This window comes from Bos mutus, chromosome 13, assembly GCF_027580195.1.
Source record: "Bos mutus isolate GX-2022 chromosome 13, NWIPB_WYAK_1.1, whole genome shotgun sequence".
Classification (NCBI taxonomy): Eukaryota; Metazoa; Chordata; class Mammalia; order Artiodactyla; family Bovidae; genus Bos; species Bos mutus.
The window spans coordinates 17,606,495-17,626,700 of NC_091629.1; the positions used below are offsets into that span (position 1 = coordinate 17,606,495).

A 20,206-nucleotide genomic window follows, 5' to 3' on the forward strand; every position below is an offset into this window, starting at 1 on the left:
AGCGGCACAGTCAGAGTCAACGTTTCATTTTCTGGGACGTTTGCCAGCTGGCACACCTGGACGTCCGGGGCGTCTCCTGAGCACAGCGGGCGGGGAGCGGAGTCTGGAAGCGAGCGTGGGTTTTACGTGAAGAACAGCTCGCTTGATCCACGTCGAGTCATTACCTACAGCCAGCACGAAGCACCTGCCATTCCGCTGGCTGCCTGTGTGGGCATCGTGGCTTGACTCTAAATGGATCCATGGACCTTTTTCAAAGATGGACTTTAAGACTGTTGGAAAATCACAAGGATGCGGTTGGGCTGGGGGGAGAAGCCACAGCCCACCCCGGTTCCTTTCCCCCCTGTCTGACCCATCTCCCAACGTCGTGTCGTGGGGTCTGTGCTGGGCTCCGAGTGTCACTCTCTAGGGGGCTTCCCTCTCTGCCAGCTTCTGCCGCCCTGTCAAAGCTGATGGCTCCCGTGTCGGCATCGACCCGACCTGGAGCTTTAGCCTGGAATCCTTGGCATCCCTGCTCACGCATAAGGAGAGCAGTGTACCCACATCCCGTCCTTCTCCCTGCATCCCCTGTGTGCTCAAAGTCGTTCTCGTCTTTGTAAGCACAGTGCCCCTTTGCCCTGTGAGCTCCGTCCGGGGGTTTGGGAAGTGGCCACCTGCCTGCAGTCACAGGCCCGCCCCCCTAGACCACCTGCTTGGCTTTGGTTGTCATCCCCTCTCGCTCAACAGGCAGAAGCTGCAGTCTCCCTTGCCTGGCTGTCTGCAGAGACCCTGCAGGGTTTCCCTGCTTCGCTCCTCCCCACCCTGGTCCTGGCAGCAGGGTCTGTGGTGTCCAGCGTGGCCTGCATCCCCTCCCCACCCTCGCCCATGGTTCAGCCTCTCCTCCCGCTCACCCCAGTACACCACGGCCTGCAGCTTTGCGGCCAGGGTCGGCCACTTCACTTCTGTGTCTTGGAGTAGTCTTCCCTCTGAACCGCCCCCCTAGTGCCCTCCGGACTCCCCCGCAGGGGTCACCGTGTGGATCGTCACGCTTCTCAGCCCCTGGCCGGGTCCCGCCCCCCTCGGAGCCCCGTGTCAGCGGTGCCGGCCTGCCGACGGTTACGTTAGATGGCGTCGTGCATTGCAGTACGAGCCCTGGCAGGAGGCGCACCCCTGCCCATCCTGGTATTTTTAAGAGCTCGTGGTATTGACAGAAGCCACCCTTTCTCCGATGTTTGTCTGGTTCAGCTTTGTGGCCCATTTTGGGGGAGCGCAGATAAGCCTCTCTGTCAAGTGCTGAGAGTCAGAAAACAGCCTTTTTTACGGTGAACTCTCAGCACCCTTCCTTAGCAGAGGCTCATAAATTGACTTGCCCATCCTGGCCTTGGTTTAAAAGAACGGGGTGTGATGGGGAGAGGCTGGGGCTGGTGTGGACACCCCTCCCCCAGGGAGGCCATCTGCACCCTTCTCTCCGGACAGCGAAAAGCTGCCTCACAGATTCTTTTGTGAGGACAAATATGAAGCCTTTCCTGTGTGTGTGTGTTTAACAGCTTTATTGAAGTATAACGTACATACCATAACATTTAGCGATGTTAACTATACTGTTTAATGCTTTTTTTCAAGTAAATTTACAGAGTTGTGGAATCATCCCCACAATCCAATCTTACACTGTACCCACCCCCTCAGTGGGATTCTCCCGAGCCCATTACAGCCGTCCATCTGCCCTTTAGGGATTAATAATAGGATGTTTATAGCAGTGTCTCCTAAATACAGCGTTTGGAACTCCTGGGTGAGATGGCCAGGGACCGAGTCAGAAGCTCTCGGAGTGGTGGCTGGACTTACAAATTTTAACAGGTGAACCAGGTGATTCCAAAGGGCAACAGAGGCGCTGCAGCTGCTTTGATTCTAATTATCTAGTTGCTCAGCCATGTCTGATTCTTTTGTGACCCCCATGGACGGTAGCCCACCAGGCTCCTCTGTCCCTGGGGTTTCCCAGGAGTGGATTGCATTTCCTTCTCCAGGGGATCTTCCTGACCCAGGGATCGGTCCTGCATCTTCTGCACTGGCAGGGGGATTCTTTATCACCGCGCCACCTAGGAAGCCCACCTTGAATCTAAGGTCCGCCGTTATTTTTCAGAATATCGCTGTTCTAGATCTGTGAACTCCAAAGCAGAGGGTGCAAGGTGACCCGTGGAGGTGCAGGAAAGAAAGATTTGAGTGTTCACGCACACTTCAGTTTCATCTTCAAAATTAAAGCAAAATTTAAACCTTACTAAGAGCATGAAGATTGACCTGGGACCCTCCCTCAATTTATCAGACGAACATTCGTCAGGTACAGTCCTTGAAGTGTCCTTCAGAAGGAGTCAGAATTCTGGAATTGTTTATTTTCGAAACATTGGAATACAGACTGTGTTTTATGAGTGTCTAGGTGACTGGTTTTAGGGATGTTATTTAACTAAATTAACCTCATAAAAAAGGCAGGTGGTTTTACAAGATTCCTGCAGGGAAACTCCAGATGATTAATACAGGCCCAAACAAACCACAAAGAAATGGCCAACACATTATGAGGGAAACCCATGACAGGCTAGGGAGATGTGATGATTTTTCCTCTGGCTTATTGATTCACTTACTGACACCTTTAAAAAATTGAGAGATGGCTCACAAACCATAACATTTGTCCTCTTAAACGTACGGGTCAGGGTGTATTAGTACATCCTCAGTGTTCTGCAGTCACCACTGCTATCTAATGTCAGCGTGTGTTCACCACTCCAAAGAGGGACCCTCCCTACCTCTTAGACTCCCACCGTTGCCCAGCTCCTGGCAACCACCCTTCTACTTTTTGTCTCTGTGGGTCTGCCCATTCTGGACATCTCAGATGCCTGGAATCAATCAATACCTTTTGCACCTGGCGTATTTCACTTGGCGTAACATCTCCAAGGTTTTTCCAGGTTGCGGCCTGTGTCAGCACTTCATGCTCCTTTATGACAAACAGATACAACAAGTTGAATCTGTAATTTTAAATAATTATAATTTTAAATCTATAATCCTCAGCATATGTCATTTTGAACTTTTAGCTAACTCTGTGAAATATGCTCTCTTCTTTTTAACACGTCATTTTATAATCTTTTGCCGTTTCTCAATGCACAGTATAACTTGAATACACATGTGGGAAAGGTACTTAAATTTTTTTCTCAACATGGTCAGAATATGGCAACCCACTCCAGTGTTCTTGCCTGGAGCATCCCAGGGACGGGGACGGGGGAGCCTGGTGGGCTGCCGTCTATGGGGTCGCACAGAGTCGGACACAACTGAAGTGACTTAGCAGCAGCAGCAGCAGTCTGTATATTGCCTGGAATATGGAATCATCTGTTTTATTTTACTCACCCTGGCAAGTGGAAGTATCTTTAACTTTTATTGATACATGTGTCTGAGAAAAATCATGACTGGGAGCCACGTGGTGTCCTTTGTCAGAGAAAACCAAGACTAGTGGTTTTGAGTGTTCTTCTAGGCTGTTTTATATGGGCGCATTCTTATTTTTTTTTAAAAAACGTAGTTCACCTTGTTACACATATTTTGATCTGTGAACTGTGATTTTTCACTTAATAGTTTGTCTCTGATACTGTTGTAGGATTTGGTAGAGTTGGAATTTACTGAGCGGTTTTTCCCTTTTCTGTTTAACGAGTATGTTGGTGAGCGTGTGAGTTTGTGCTTTACTTTTTGCACAAGACGTGCGCAGCGTGTGCTCGGCCGTCAGTGGGTGCTGTGCCCAGCTGGCGCGTCTCTTGCTCTCTGCATCCATAGGGAGCACAGAGAAGACTATGTTTTCTCAGGGAAGAATTTTTACTCGTGTGTTTTTCTCTAGGACACAGAGCTTACTTTGTTTTTTAGTCATTAAAAAAGAATTCCAGTCCTTTCTTAAGATGCATTTTTTTGTTTTTTGACTACAGAAAAAATAAATTAATGTGGATCGGTACAAAGAAAAAAAATTGAGGTCACCTGTATCCACATCAGTCAGAGATTCCCGGTACCAACTGCATAAAACGCCATGCCGGTTGACTGCCTTTGTGCGTCTGCGGAGATGTCTGCTGTGTTTCTCTCTCTCTCTCTGGTTCTTTTTTCTTTCCAACAAGAAGTCATTATATTTTTGTAATTCCTTTAAACTAGAGCTGAGGATCAAAATTATGTGTAGAATTGAAAAATATGTATATATGCCTGGACCCTACTGTATTCTTTAAGTGACCGGGACCTGGGCATATATATTTAGATTTCTTAAAATCTTTCCTGGTTATTCAGTGAAGCATTTCTGCCTAAGACCCACTGTTAGGATAACACTGTCCAGCTTCCCTTTTTTCCCCACACGTGTCGTAGTTATGACCCTTTTGAATGGTTTTATAACAGGGCCAGGTAGGGGTAGAGTGAGGAATGCACCTCGGAAGGAAAATTCATTGAGATGGAAAAAAACGCAGTCATTAAGACAAATCATATTGTAATGCAGTATTTAAAAAACTCAAAACGAAAGTAAAAAATTCAAATCTTAAATCGACAGGCTCCAGTTGAGCACTTGCACAGGTTGGTCTCACCGTCCTGACCCTGGTTTTGTGGCAGCAGAGGGTGCATGTCTGGTTCCCGGCCTTGCCGCGATGACGGGATCATGGCGGGATCATTCTTGGTTGTGGGGGCCAGCCTGTGCATTGCAGGCTGTCCGGCAACATCCGTGCCCTCCACTGTCTAGCTGCGTGTAGCACACTCCCCCTGCTCTTTGTGACAACCCCACGTATCTCCAGACACTGCCCAAGGGGGAGGGCAGAATCTCCCAAGCTGAGAACCCCTGTGTTATATGTGGTTCCATTTCAATAAATTGAAATTTGTTGCCTTTGTCATACAGAAAGGTGTGTACTGTCACATGGTAAGTGTTAGTTGCTTAGTCGTGTCTGACTCTTTGTGACCCCATGGACTGTAGCCCACCAGGCTCCTCTGTCCATGGAATTCTCTAGGCCAGAATACTGGAGTGGGTAGCCATTCCCTTCTCCAGGGGATCTTCCTGATCCAGGGATCGAACCCAGTTTCCCACATTGCAGGCCCATTCTTTACACTCTGAGCCACTGGGGAAGCCCAGCTATTACGTAGTAAATGTTATATTTTTTCAGTCACTTAGCCTGTAAGTCAGTTGATTCATTTGGAAGTTGTAGCTCTGAGCCTGTCTCTAGAAGAGTGGCCCTTTGAGGTTAATGAGTTATCAGCTCTGAGCTTTATTTGGAGAGTGATGTGGACCTGTTGAAACAGGAATTCCTTCTCTTCAGTAGTGTACTTTTAAGCAGTTGCAACCCATTTGTGGTATCTGTTGATCTTGTGAATGTTCAGAAGTGGTAGTGTTTTCACTGCATTTGGAATAGAAGATGGGTAAGAGAAGGCAGATATTCATGGTGACTGAGCATTTAGTTTTTGTATTACTCTTTCCTGAAATATAGGCTGGGGTTCTCATCAGGAAATACCCTTGCCATGGATTATTAATGAGAAATGGAGGCCTCTTTTTTTTCATGGAGTCTCCAGGTCTCATTTGTTTGCTGGGGTGGCGTGGAATGACCGAGACACCCCACGGTGCGGGACACCCACCCCGGGCCCGAGGCAGGGGCCTGTGTGTGCGGAGAGCTTGATTCTTCACCCGACTTCTGACCTCACGAGGGCCTAGCGTGTCCTGCCCTCCTTAAGAGGACCTGTGGCTTCCCCCGTAGGGCAGAAAGGGCCGTAACCTGCCTCTGTGGATACCACATCTGTTTTTATTTTCCCCTGGTATTTTTTAAGTAAGAAGAAATGTGTGTAGGTTAAAGGGCCTATGGGGAGGAGGCTGGACTGTACAATGTGAAGCTTTTCCATATGGGCAACGTGGGGATGCTTAACAGCCGGACCCAGTGCAAACGCTGGCCGAGCCCCTCGTAGTGGCCAGTGCCTTCCTGGTGTGTGCGGATCACCATTTGGTGCATGGAGGAGCCTTTTATTTGCAAGTTAAATCAGAGTCGGTGGTTGTGACCCGTCTTCCCTGAAACATCTTAGTAGTGTGTGTCCTTAGTCTCTTCAGTCATGTCCGCCTCTCTGCGATCCCATGGACCATGGCCTGCCAGGCTCCCCTGTCCATGGGATTCTCCAGGCAAGAACACAGGAGTGGGTTGTCATTTCCCTCTCCAAATCTGACCTGAGACAGGCCAAAACGATCTTAGTCGTAAAGGGGGATACGTGTCAATTTCAGAGAGAGACAAAGGAACGTGGAGGCAGCAAGTCAGTTGCTTGCGACGTTGGTCTGATTCAGTCACCATCTTCTAGTTTATTGTCAAGTAGTTCCTTGATCTGAGAGTCGGGTCTTTGCAAAAATCTGGGCTGTGTTTCTCTTTTTGCCTTGCTCTGGAGTGGTTTCACCTGGAATGCAAAGCCCCAGGGCTCTGTGTTATCCCACATTTAAAATATTAGTGGAAGTATCTGACTCCTGTAGACATAATCAGATTGCTTCTAAAACCCAAAGGTTTGTGAAAGATACCCTTAATTCAGCCTTCCCTTCAGACCCACTGTTGCTGAAACTTGCCAGCCAGAGCAATTACTTTGTCAAAGGTCTTGTTATTGCTCCTAATGGTAAATAATAATTTGGTCCAGGTGCTGAGGAATGTGGGCAAAAAAATGAAGACACACGTCCATGGCCAGAACATAAATTACAGAACTTTGAAGAAAAAAAAAAATTCTTGATTTAGCCTCACTACGAGAGGGGACCTTTCTGTAAATCTTCAGTCCTCGTTATAATTTTAGAATTAAATTCTTTATAATTAAAAGCACTTGGCAAATAATGATTCATTTAAACTGTAGTTCTGATATATTACTCTAATTATTGTTACCATGCAGCGCCCTTTGGCCTGGAAGTGAAACCCGTGTCCTCTTGACACCAGAGGTTAACAGAGCAGGAAGCCAGAGCGGTGTGTGTGCCTGCGTGACCAGAATAATTTAGTAATTGTCTAATTACCTGAGCAGTCTGATGCCACTGCTAAAAATAGTATTAAAAAATTAAATGAAAGTCTTTTCTTGTTTCTCATAACCCATCTGTTCTCTATTTTGGGCAACCATGTGTTCATGGGTATAAAACATGATTCATTTTAAAAGATCAGATCGCTTCTCCTCTGTTGGATAAAATATGTTTTTAATGGGATGTACTATATAGTAACTCATAAACAGCTCTCGCTTCTGAGACTCAGTTGTGGAGGTAGGGAGGCTCTGATATTTTGTCCTAAATTGTGACTTAAAATCTGGAACCGATGTTGGTCAATTTGATATTTATTTCTTCTTAAAAATGGCGGGGGGGAGGGAGAGTGTCAGATGAGGACTTCTCACCATTATCTCAGGAAAATTAAGTTGTTTGTTCAACAAATATCAGAGGCAAGTTATCTCCTGCCCTTGGTACTAGAATTCAGTAGACAAGCTATCTGTTCTCACGATCTAACAGGAGAATTACCAGGTAAACAAGCCAGTTTTAGTCAGTGAAGACAACAGCCCGTGGTTCCCAGTGGGGTGGGCACATGAGGCAGAGCCAATTAGGGGGTCAGGGGAAGGCATCTTTGAGGAGGTGACGTTGAATCTGGGGCCTGAACAATGAGGTGGAATGAGCTAGTTCTGCAAAGATGTGGGAAACAGTCTTCCAGGCAGTGGGCACAGCAAGAGCAAGGGCGCTGAGGCAGGATAAGGAGCTTGGAGAGAGGCTGGTCAGGTGGGTCATGGGAGGCATCTGAGTTTTACTGATCACTAACTCATAGACTACTGACAAGTAGTCTTTCTAGTGGCCTTAATTTTTTGTTATATTTTAAGGCAGTAGAGCAACTCAGCACAGCACAGAGCAAAGCAGTAGAACCCATTCTTCAAAGCAGAGCCTTCATGGTACCCGACGGTACACAGGTGGGGATGGGACTGCTTGTCCTCCACGTTTGATGCTGCTGAGTGCGTTTCTCGGGGTTCTGCTACTCCACATGTGGGTTGAAAACCAGCCCCTAGCCCACTCCTCTCATTGGCAGGAAACCGAGGCCCAGAGAGCAGATGGGCCTTGCTTGAGGCCACACAGCTGTTGACACCTAACCCGAGTATCAGACTCAGATTTCTCACCTTCAGTTCAGTTCAGAAGCTCAGTTGTGTCCGACTCTTTGCGACTTCACGAACCACAGCACGCCAGGCCTCCCTGTCCATCACCAACTCCTGGAGTCAACCCAAACCCATGTCCATTGAGTCGGTGATGCCATCCAACCATCTCATCCTCTGTTGTCCCCTTCTCCTCCTGCCCTCAATCTTTCCCAGCATCAGGGTCTTTTCCAGTGAGTCAGCTCTTTGCATCAGGTGGCCACAGTACTGGAGTTTCAGCTTTCAACATCAGTCCTTCCAAGGAACACTCAGGACTGATCTCCTTTAGGTTGGACTGGTTGGATCTCTTTGCAGTCCAAGGGACTTTCAAGAGTCTTCTCCAACACCACAGTTCAAAAGCATCAATTCTTCGGTGCTCAGCTTTCTTTATAGTCCAACTCTCACATCCATACATGACCACTGGAAAAACCATAGCCTTGACTAGACGGACCTTTGTTGACAAAGTAATGTCTCTGCTTTTCTTTTTACCGTGTTGCTCAAAACCTTTTCCCCAAGACTTAACCCATAAGGAGGACAAGCCATGTGCTGAAAGGTATAGTGAAGAGGTGGATGAGGGCTGTGTAGGCTGGGCAGCCGCTTCTTAGACAAGAATTAGGGTCCTTGGTCGGTGCCAAAGGCAGAGCTTGAGCACACTTCAGTTAACTCTTGAAAATCGACCTTGAGTGCACTTCTGGTACCATTTTGCAGTATGTCTTTACTGATGTTCTCCCTGTCCTGCCCTGGGATGTTCGTTGCCCTTTAGAGCCCCATTGAGGCTGTCTTCCATTTTAAACTGCGAGGAATGTACAGGTAAAACGGTGGCTCTAAACTGGGCAGGATTTTGGTCTCCATGGGGCATGTGGCAACCTCTGAAGACATTTTTTGTTTGTTCTCCTGTGACACCTGGGGTTGTTTCTGGAGTCTAGGAGATGGAGACGGAGACGCTGCTGAGCATCTGCTACACACAGCATGCGCCCCCACCCAATAGAGAATCATCCTTCTCAAGAGTGAGCAGTTGCTGTTTACTCACTCAGTCATGTCCATCTCCTTTGCAGCCCCATGGACTGTAGCCCACCAGGCTCCTCTGTCCATGGGATTCCCCAGGCAAGAATACCGGAGTGGGTTGCCATTTCCTTTTCCAGGGGATCTTCCTGACCCACGGATCGAACTTGCGTCTCCTGCATTGCCAGGCAGAGTCTTTACCACTGAGCCCCCAGGGAAGCCCCAAATGTCGGCAGTGCTGAGGTCCTGGTCTGAAACACCAGCATCGCTGGCAGTATAGCAGAGCCCCCGACACCACCCACCATTCCTGGGTAGAATCGCCCACATACCCAAGACTGTCATTTCTTCCTTTGTTTATTTTGTTTGTTTTTGGCTGAGCCCCAAGGACTGAACCCCTGAAGTGCGCGCCCTAGGGTGGCACGTGCTAGAGCAGGCGGGCGGGAAGCAGCAAGTCCGCCGGCCCCTCCCGTCCCGGAGGCCCCTCCTGTCCTGGCCCTCCTCGCTGTTCTCCTCTGCCTCGCTGTTCTCCTCTCCCGCAGCAGCCCCAGGACCCGCCGGCTCAGAAGGGCTCCGCGCCGACCACCAAGGTGCGGCGGACCATGAGCAGCCGCGTGCACGAAGCGGTCAAGGCCATCGCGCTCTGCCACAACGTCACCCCCGTGTACGAGTCCAACGGCGTCACCGACCAGGCCGAGGCCGAGAAGCAGTACGAGGACTCCTGCCGCGTGTACCAGGCGTCCAGCCCGGACGAGGTAAGCCCCACGCATCGCCCGCCGCCCGGCTGCGCCTCGTGGCGAGGCCCGCGAGCCAGGTTGATGCTGGGCCCCTAAAGGCCCCGCCCTTCCTCCGGAAGGAGCAGTCTTGACCTTGAGATGCATCATAAATCAGGGAAGAGCAAGAGATCTGTGTGGTTCAGACAGACAGCGCACGGGTCACAGGTCCCTTAAATGAACCACATTCCTTCAAAAAGCTTTATTGATACAATCCACATAGCATGCAGTTGCCCCTTTAATGGAAATACAGCTCAGTGTTAATAGTATTTTCGTGGCGTTCTGTAACCTCACCACAGTTGATTTTATTTATTGATTAGTGAATTTTTATTTATTTTGGCTGCACAGGGTCTCTGTCGTGGTGCTTGGACCCAGTCGTTGCTGCATGTGGGCTTAGTAGCCCGACAGCATGTGGGACCTTAGTTCCCTGACCAGGCATCGAACCTGTGTCCCCTGCATTGGAGGGCGGGTTCTTAACCCCTGGACCACCTGGGAAGTCCCCACCACACTCGACTTTAGTGCATTTTCACCACCCCAAAAGGAAGCACTCCATGCCAGTCTTCCCACAGACCCCCACCACTCCTCCCCGCAGCCCCTGGCGAGCCCTGACCTGCGTTCTGTCTGGGTAGACTGGCTGTTCTGGATGTTGCGTTCAAGTGGAAACACCTGCTGTGTCTCGTTTTCTGCCTCATTTCTTTCGCTTCGCGTGTGTTTTCAAGATTAATCCACGTAGGGGTGTGGATCAATTCTTCGTGCCTTGTTTTGAATGAACGGTATGCTTTTGAATGGATAACACTGTGTTCCGTTTGTCTGTTCTCTGGTTGATGGGCCTGTGGAATGTTTATATCTGTTTTTCTGTGAACCTCTGTGTCCAGGTTTTTGTGTGGACATGTGTGTTCAGTTCCCTCGGTGTGCGTATAGGAGAGGGATTACTGGGGGCGTTAACTTTATGTGTGACCTCGGTTTCACAGCGTGTCCTTTGGGTTGTGTCTGTCTGAGCTTTGCCTATGATGATGTCAGGTTACGCGTTTCTGGCACCGGCCTTGGTGTCTGGACTCACACGACGTTGGCGTGTCCCGCTCTCAGAGGTTCTAACGTAGGTTTCTTGGCTAAGGTGGTGTCCCCTAGAAAACTCTCCTTCCGGCTGAAGTCGCCGTTTTCTGTGACTGACTCATAACACCAGCCCCCTGGGTGACAGGGTGAGGGCTTTAACCAGAGTTTGTTTTCAGAGCCCGGATTCTTTGACTTTTCTGCTAAACCTTTCACTAAACCATTTTTAGACACCACTAGATACCAATTTTCATTAATTTGAAATATAGTCCCTCTATTAGGTTTCAATGTATTTTTTTCTTAAAAAAATGAGAATATTAATATTGGCAAAGGTTTTACATCCTCCTTTTTTTCACTTAATGTTTTATCATGCCTGTTTCTAAATTTTGTTGAGTATTATTAGAACACAGTTCTTCAGATTTACTGCCCGTGAATGGACCGTGACATCTTTTAACTGCTCATGTTTCTGGAATTTAGATTATGCCTTCATTTCAAGCAGCAGTAGTTAGAAACATTTCTAACGGGCATCCTTGCACCTGATGTTTGCAGAAATGGTGTAACTGGGTTCATGATTTGGCCAGGTATCTCTGAGGGCCTCCCGTGGGCCAGGCACTAGGAGTCTACATTAAACAAGACACCAGGCCACGTCCGTAGGGGCAGCTGGAGTGAGACAGTGGAGCACGTGGATCCTGGGTTCCCAGCTCCACACCTGGGCAGGTTTCTTATCTTCACGGTGGATCTGTGGCATGGGACAAGAGGGTGTTGTGAGGCTTTTAGTGAATGGTCAATAAATCCCGCGGGTCAAACTGAATGAACATGTTTATGTAAATTACAAGAGCGCTTCCCGGGATTTTTTTTTTTTAACCATTTTACTCTTCCACCAGGATTGCAGGGAATCCCAACTATTATTAGTCTTACTAATTTCAAGAAGGAAGGAGGGGCTTCTGTGGTACATGAAGTTTTATTATTTATTTTTTTTAATATGTATGTGATGACAGTTGACTCATTGGAAAAGCCCCTGATGCTGGGCAAGATTGCGGGCAGAAGGAGGAAAGGGCGTCAGAGGGTGAGACGGGTGGCTGGATGGCATCACTGGTGCAGTGGCCATGAACTTGGGCAAACTTCGGGAGATGGTGAGTGACAGGGAGGGCTGGTGTGCTGCAGTCCGTGGAATCACAAAAGGTTGGATGCGACTGGGTTACTGAGCAACATCAGTGACAGCTGACATTCACCATGCACCTGGGATTGTGTGAAACTCTGTCTCTGTTATTATTTAATGCTCACAGCAGCTTTGGGGAAGTGCTGCAAGTATTAGTTACTCAGTCATATCTGACTCTCTGATCCCATGGGCTGTAGCCCGCCAGGCTCCTCCGTCCATGGAATTCTCCAGGCAAGAGTACTGGAGTGGGTTGCCATTCCCTTCTCCAGGGGATCTTCCTGACTCAGGGATCGAACCCTGGTCTCCCACATTGTAGGTGGATTCTTTACCGTCTGAACCATGTCAGTGACTATTACTATTTAATGCTTCCAACAGCATTGGGAGGTGGTTTCTATCATGACCTCTGATTTACAGATGAGGAGACAGACACACAGAGAGGGTAAGCAACTTGGCCAACGTTGCATAGCTGGTGAGCGCCAGAGGTTGGTCCCAGGCAGCACCTGCTCTTGCTGGCTCAGCCTTCAGCCTCCTGGTAAAGCGTGTGGTTGAATAAATTGTAGACAGAAGCCTTGGAGTTAAAGGAAATGTTGCAGGAAGGGAAACCTCTTCCAGGGTCTGAGAGCAGGCTCTTGTCTAATACTCAGAAAAGAACTGTCCGAAGAGACAGACATGCTGGAGACTTTACTGGGAAGGGGCACCCTAATAGAGAGCAGGAGGATAAGGGAACCAGGAGAACTGCTCCGCCATGTGGCTCCCAGCCTTGGGTTTTATGGTGATGGGATTGGTTTCCAGGTTTTTTCTGGCCACTCTGCCTCAGGGTCCTTTCTGTTAGCACATGAATTGCTCAGCCAAAGTGGCTGCCCGCGGGAAGGACTCTGGGAGGTGGCGGGACACGTGGTGTCTCCGTTTGGCCTTTCCCGAACTCCTCCAGTTGGTGGTGGCTTGTTAGTTCCGTGTTCCTCACTAGGACCTCCTGTCTCGTGCAGATGGTTACCTATGGTGCCTGGTCAGGGTGGGGGTTTCAGTGTGCTTCCCCTAACAGACTGAAGCGACTTAGCAGTAGCAGTAGCAGATACTACTCAGACGGAGGGGCCTGGTAGGCTACAGTCCATGGGGTCACGAAGAGTCGGACACGACTGAGTGACTTCACTTTCACTTTCCCCTAACAGAAGCAGGCTTTTCTCCTGTGCCCCATTCGGCTAAACTGTTCCTGGAAGGAAAGAATTCAGGCTGAAACTCATTCATGTGTTTTGAAAGTCTAGACCCCTCTGAGAACATCAGTGAGCTGGTGGTTGATGTGGTCGAGGGAGGCACAACGGGAATCTTCTCCAAAGGTCAGGAAGGACACTTGGGTGTGTCTTTCCCCGTGAGGTCCTTTCTTCCTCCTCCTCTGGGGCAATGGAACGTGTCCCCTGGGAGAATCCTCCTTCCGTCTTCTCGGTATTTGTGGAAGAGCTCAAACTGTGAAGCCCAGTTGATCCGTGACCACTGATATCTGAACCAGGCTTTTTAGGGGTGAAAAATGTGGTAGCCCTTGGCCACATTCTGAGATGGGACTTTTGTGCAGAAAGAGAAAAGGAGGGAGGGACTGTAGGTACGGATGGAGTCTACTGATCTCTTGGGACTTCTGCCCTGGAACAAAAAGCTTGTCTCTTTTGTCACTGTTTCTTCACCGGGGTTTGCCTGCTTGATCTTGCTTTTCCATTTGGGAATGGAAGGATGTTACCACTGAGTGGGCCTTGTGAGAAAGGACCAGAGTCTTGATAGTTATGGGCTGGGAACCAGTAGCTTGTGGGTGTTTGGTAGAATTTAAATTAGAACAGGTTCCAAATGTTGGTGGTTGGATGAGCACTTCTGCCTCTGGGCTCCTGTTGACTACTGACACGCATCTGTGGTGGTCTTTAATGCCTGCCTGCACCCCTGGTTCCTGCTGAACTTTGATATATTTGTTTTAGAGCTGTGCAAAGGTTTACCACAAAGGTAAATCTTCCATGGAATGCTGTGTGCTTCTCAGCTCCTTTTTTGTTAAAGAGAAGAGCCCTTTATCTCTGCTGTTCGCTAATTACCTTTGGATTCAGATTTGTTCTGTTTTGCTAAGATTCTGAATAGTGTTTCTTTGTAGAAAGATATTTTCTTTTGGTCTTCGGTGTCTTCATAGAGGTCAGTGTTACTTTCTTGGTTTCCTTTTCCCCGTGACTTTTATTTTTTTATTACTCAGTTATTTCAGGTTTATGATAGAGAATGTAGAGAAGAAAAAAGGTAAGCCAAACCCTACCAACTAAAGGCGTGTTATTGTTCAGTTGCTAAGGTGTGTCCAACTGTTTGTGACCCCGTGGACTGCAGCCCACCAGGCTCCTCTGTCCATGGGATTCCCCAGGCAAGAATACTGGAGTGGGTTGCCATTTCCTTCTCCAGGGAACCTTCCCAGATCAGGGACTGAACCCGAGTCTCCTGCATTGGCAGGTGGATTCTTTACCACTGAGCCACCAGGGAAGCCCCACTAAAAGGTGTAACCACTGTTAATATTTTCCCCACCAACCTTTTAAACTACTTCGAAAGATGCATACCTCGAAACAGAAATCTGTGTATGTAAATAGACCATCTGACAGAAAGTTGGCCTAATCTGTTGCCAATGAAATCTTTCAGAAAGTCGTCCTGTTTCCAGATCTCTTTGGGATTCCATGTAGGAGCAGCGGGGTCTAGAATCCTACCTTTGAAATTCTATATCAATAAAGCCTCACCGGTGCGGGCAAGGTCAGTTGATGGAATACATACAGAAGCCAGTATCCGTTTTACTTCGGAGCTGCTGGAGTAATTCCTACCAGTTGGCGCAGGATTCATTTCCTGTAACAGAAAGCAGGATTTCCTAAATTTGTTTCCTGTGCGCATTCCGCCTGGGAAGCCTTGAAGTGTCCTTATTCAGCTACTGATTACAGCCTGGGGGCAGCGCCCGCCCCCGCCCCGGTACAGTGGCTCCCCAGGGAAGTGAAATGGCTGAAGTCTGCTGGGGAGAATTCTGCCCTGACCGCATCCCATCCTTTCGAGGATGTTTGGCACCGTCAGAGGTGGGGTGCAGTGGAGGGGGCTTCTACAGACTCTAGAGGTGGAGAGCATCCCTGTGTCCATTAAAATGTCAGGGGCTGGGAGTGATGCAGACGGGGTGACAGAAAAGGGGTGTGCTGTGAAGGTACAGCGCTCTAGAGGTGGATTTTACTTTTTGTTCCCCACTCCGGTCTTCTCGCCTGGAGAATCCCATGGACACAGGAGCCTGGTGGGCTACAAGCCAGAGCTCTCATGTCGCAGAGCCAGACACGACTGAAGCAACTTAGCATGCTCTCATTATTAGAGTAACAGGGCTTCCCTGGTGGCTCAGTGGTAAAGAATCCGCCTGCCAGTGCAGGAGACGGGTTCAGTCTTTGATCCGAGAAGATCCCCCGTACCGGCGAACGATGGAGCCCGTGCACCCCAACTGCTGAGCCTGTGTTCCAGAGCCTGGCTTTGTGACAAGAGAAACCACTGAAGTACTGCTACTCGAGAGTAAGCCCTGCTCTCTGCAACAAGAGAAAAGCCTGTGCAGCAATGAAGACCCAGCACAGTCGAAAATAAATAAATTATATATATATATCTAAAAGAAAACAGTAGCAAGAGCTTTTTATAGAAAAGTAAAAAATTAAAGAAAAAAAAAGCCAAAAATATTTTGATGTTTTTGCTACCTCTGTCTTGTATGTGTGTGTATATATATACCTTATATGTTCAACGACCTTGACTCGTTGCCTTGCGTTGTCCCTTTCCGGTGACCATCTATGATGGGAAGGCTCTTAGTGACTGCTGAGATGCGGCAGGGGTCATTCTTCCTGCCTCCCAGGCGTAACACTTCGTGGCCCCTCTTTTGGCGTCGTGACTAACGTCGTGATGGAGGGCCTTTCGTGTTCAGCCCCCCTGTGCATCGCAGCGCCCACAAAAAGTCCCAGCTGTCTCATTTCGTGTTTTCTTAGCCCTGTTGCAAAGAGTGAGGAGCAAAGCTGTAGGGGAAGGGAAGCTCGTGGCCTTGAAGAGGGGCTGGCAGCCTCCCAGTCTGTTCACAGCCTTGAGGCTTTTTTCGCTTCCCTCCACGACTGCATCCCTGTCCCTCCTGAACGCCTCCTGGTGCCTGCATCTCGGCCCCAGGCCGTGGACAATGCCAGCATTCAGACGCGCGTGGGGGAGTGGAGTGTTGACGCAGAGTGGTTTGGGAGGCTGAGGGAGCTCCACCGTCACGTGGCCAGGCACTCGGGCCCGAGGGTGAGGTCAGAGAATGGTGGTCGGGAACTTGATAAAAACCCTCCGTCAGTGTCATTTATTAACCATCGGGCTGGAATCTTGAAATAGGAGTTCGGTTGCTCAGAACAGAGGGGTCCTGTGTAAAAGGCAGGACCGTGGGGTTGTGGGGGACACGAGAAAACTGTCGTATTCGCCTTGTTTGGTTTGAGCTCATCCGTGGACAGACGTGTGAAAGTTCGGTCCTTTATCGTGTTCGTTTTGGCCAGCGTGGATTAAGTAAATAGTAGTTTCTGAATGGCTAAATTTTAATGGACGGGATGCCACCCTTCCTTCTCAGATACTCATTTGCATCAGAGTTAAGTGATAGGAGGCTGAATTTTGAGTATAAGATCAAGGAAATTTAGATCAGGGAGTGGCCCTTTATTCTGCTACCTTGATCGCCGATTCTTTGTGAAAAGAATGTTTTAGCCGCAGTTCGTGGGGTGTGGGACCTTAGTTCCCCGACCAGCTATTAAACCCGCATCCCCTGCAGTGTAAGCTTAGTCTTTACTACCGGACCCCCCGGGAAACCGCCTGTCCACTGATTCTTAAACGTTGCTGGCTCCATGATGGTTTATTTTTTTAATCAGCAAACTTTAAAAATCACTGCATTCTGTAAGAGTCAGCTTCTCCTGAGAAAGATCAGAACCTGGAAGACTGGGCCCGCTTTCTGCCTGGCAGCAGCGAGCGAGTGGGGCGGCTGCTGCCTGTCCCCCGGCGCCCCGCCCCCGCCCCGGAGGCCCGCCCTGCCCCAGTCCACTGCCTGCCCTGTCCTGTCGACGGTCGAGCCTGCAGCCACCCTGTGGCACATTTTGGAAACTTTTTTTTTTTTTTTTTGGAGGATGGTTGCTTTCCAGTGTTGTACTGGTCTCTGCCACGCATCACCATGAATCAGCCACAGGTGTTCATGTCCCCTCCCTCTTGAACCCCCGTCCTGCCCCGGGCTGCATCCCACCCCTCTGGGTTGTCTCGGGGCCTCGGGTTGAGCGCCTTGGGTTATGCGGAAACTTCCTAGCAGCGCTCTGGTTGGCGTGTGATGCTGTGTGTGTTTCAGTGCCGCGCTCTCGGTTCAGCCCGCCCTCTCCTGCCCCCGCTGCGTCCTCAGGTCTCTTCTCTGTCTGCATCTCTATCCTGCCGGGCAAAGAGGTTCATCAGAAGTACCGTTTTTCTAAATTTCATGCATGTGCTTTAATATATGGTATTTGTTTCTTTCTGACTACTTCACTTTGTATAATAGGCTATAAGTTCATCCACCTCATTAGTACTGACTCAGATTTTACGTTCCTTTTAATGGCTACATAATATTCCGTTGTATATATGTACCATAACTTCTTTATCTGTTGGTCTTTCGGTGGACATCTGGGTTGCTTCCTTGTCCTGGCTATTGTAAACAGTGCTGCAGTGAATATTGAGGTATATGTGTCTTTTTCAATTACAGTTTTTCAGGGTATATGCCCTGTAGTGGGATTGCTGGGTCATATGGTGGTTTTATGAAACTTATTTCTTCAGTAAAGAATACCCTAGGTCTGTGGATACATTTATAATCCTGAAAGGCTGGCTTCAGGCAGACTGGCTACTCTTTGTAAGCCTGGCTGTTTATCTGATTGAAGGCCACCAAAGAACCCTTTTATTAATAAATCAGATAGTGGATTTGTGCGTGTTCTTACGTTTCGCATGTATCCTGCTTTTGACAAGAATTCAAGGCTCTTTAGCCTGCCTGGCATAATTCCCAAGCACACATTCCCAGGTACAAAGGGAAAGTTATTAAAACTTATCACAGATGGCTCGTTGCTGACCAACAAATGATGAAAAAGCCCTTTCATGGGCAGCTCTGGCGAGAGTTCTTCAGATGGGCTTTTATTTTCGTGGGGGCAGGGTAGAGTGGCAGACTGTTTTTTTTTCCCCTGACCCAAACCGGAATATGCAGCCAACTCACAGAGCCAGATCCCTGCTCTGGCACTTTCTTGGTTTCTAGCATTTGGCTTTGACTCTTAATTTGTTTATTCATTTACCTAATGCATGCGTGAACGCTCAGTCGTGTCCAACTCTTTGTGACCTCGTGGATTGTAGCCCGCCAGGCTCCTCTGTCCATGGGACTCTCCAGGCAAGAGTACTGGAGTGGGCTGTCATTTCCTTCTCCAGGGGATACTCGCTATGTAGGGATCGAACCTGTGTCTCCTGTGTTGGCAGGCTGGTTCTTTAACACCGAGCCACCTTATGCGACGTCTTTTCCTGCTGCCGTTTTGACCTCTAGATAACTTTACCCAAGGCCCTCTAAGACCCCTACTCAGTGAGACTCAAGACCCCTACTCAGACTCAGTGATACTTCAGGTGAGACTTGAGGATTTGGCAATATGGAATGATTCTTTTGAACTAAAGCTCTGACCGCCTAGGGGAAGAAGTAGCCTTATTCACATTCTCTTGTTCTGCGAAGGGATAGCTAGCGTCCCTTTTTGACCCCTGAAATGTCTGTCTCCACCCCAGTTGAGAAGGCCTAGATAGCCCCCCATTCTGAACAGCTCTCTTCTGAGTAGGCCCCAGGGGATTTTATGTCTTCTGATAGAAATCAGCTTTAAATTAAGGCTGACTTAATGTTAGTTGAAGTGAGAGAGTGGAAGGTGAGAAAGAAAGGCCCCCGCAGGGCTCATATCCTGTTGGAATCAGCCCCTGAGGAGACCTGTGAGCTTTTGATTAGGACCTTGGCCCGGGGGTGGGGGTGGAGGGCGGTGGGGGCGTTGCTGAAGCGGAGTGCGGGCCGAGAAGATGTTTCCGTGCCTGGCAGTTCACGCTTACCCGGAGCTCGCGTTGCTGGTGCTCATTTGAGATTTCCGGTTCAGCTTTCCCTCCAGCACAGTCCTGTGGGGTCTGTGCCAGGGGGCATCTGGGCTGGCTGAGGCCAGAACTGCCCCCACAGCCCTGCAAGCCGCTTCCCGTTTCGGATCCTTTCTTTTTCTTTCTTCTTTTTTTGGGCCAGCGCTGGGGCTCCGTTGCTGTACGCGGGCTCTCTCGGTGCCGCGAGTGGGGGCCGCCCGCCCGTCCCTGTGATGCACGGCTTCTCACTGTAAGGACCTCGCTTGTTGCGAAGTCCAGGGCACGTGGGCTCAGTAGTCGTGGCAAGCGGGCTGAGCTGCTCCGCAGCACGTGGAGCCTTCCTGGACCAGGGATCGGCCCTGTGTCCTCTGCATTCGCGTGTGGACTCTTAACCACTGGGCCACCAGGGAAGTCCTCTCGATTGACATTAAGAACAGGCTTTCGGGGACTTAGCGCATCTCCTTGAAGCCCAATATCTCAGACTTTTCACATCATTTCAGAACAATTAAACACGTTTTTAAGGAGTGAAATAATAGTTGTTTAAAAGCAGGGATAAAAAAAAATCTGTTCCCTAGCAGTCCTGTTAGAAAGCATCAGAGGAAGAATTATTTTTTGTTTGTTACTAAATTGGTATGTAAAGGAGGATGTAAATTTAGTCAAGCTTTTGAGTCTTGTATAGACCTAGGTATTTATAATCTCTCACATTGTGTAGGGATATTTATTTACTTAATCAAAACTAAAAATGCTAAAAATAAAAGAAATACATGTATACACTAAAACGTTTCAGTAGCATACATGGAGAAAAGGAAAGGCTGGAAGGAATTTCTCTTTGTGTGTATGACCCAGTGAGCATTTTAATGCACACAAAAGTGAGAGTCGCTCAGCCGTATCCGACTCTTTGCGACCCCGTGGACTATCCAGGTCTCCCGCATCGCAGGTGGATTCTTTACCAGCTGAGCCACCAGGGAAGCCCAAGAATACTGGAGTGATCTCCAGTGGA

The 20,206-nt window shown here is 48.9% G+C and overlaps 1 protein-coding gene across 5 annotated transcripts in view; it reads left to right on the top strand.

The window, feature by feature from the left end:
• ATP9A (ATPase phospholipid transporting 9A (putative)) overlaps positions 1 to 20,206 on the top strand; it is a 125,053-nt gene that overhangs the window by 68,190 nt on the left and 36,657 nt on the right. For 4 of the 5 annotated variants that reach the window (XM_070381026.1, XM_070381024.1, XM_070381027.1 and 1 more), the window contains exon 14: positions 9,657 to 9,869. In XM_070381026.1, the coding sequence (XP_070237127.1) occupies positions 9,657 to 9,869 (213 nt within the window). The remainder of the gene's footprint in view (positions 1 to 9,656; positions 9,870 to 20,206) is intronic. The other variant, XM_070381025.1, reaches the window with a different exon arrangement.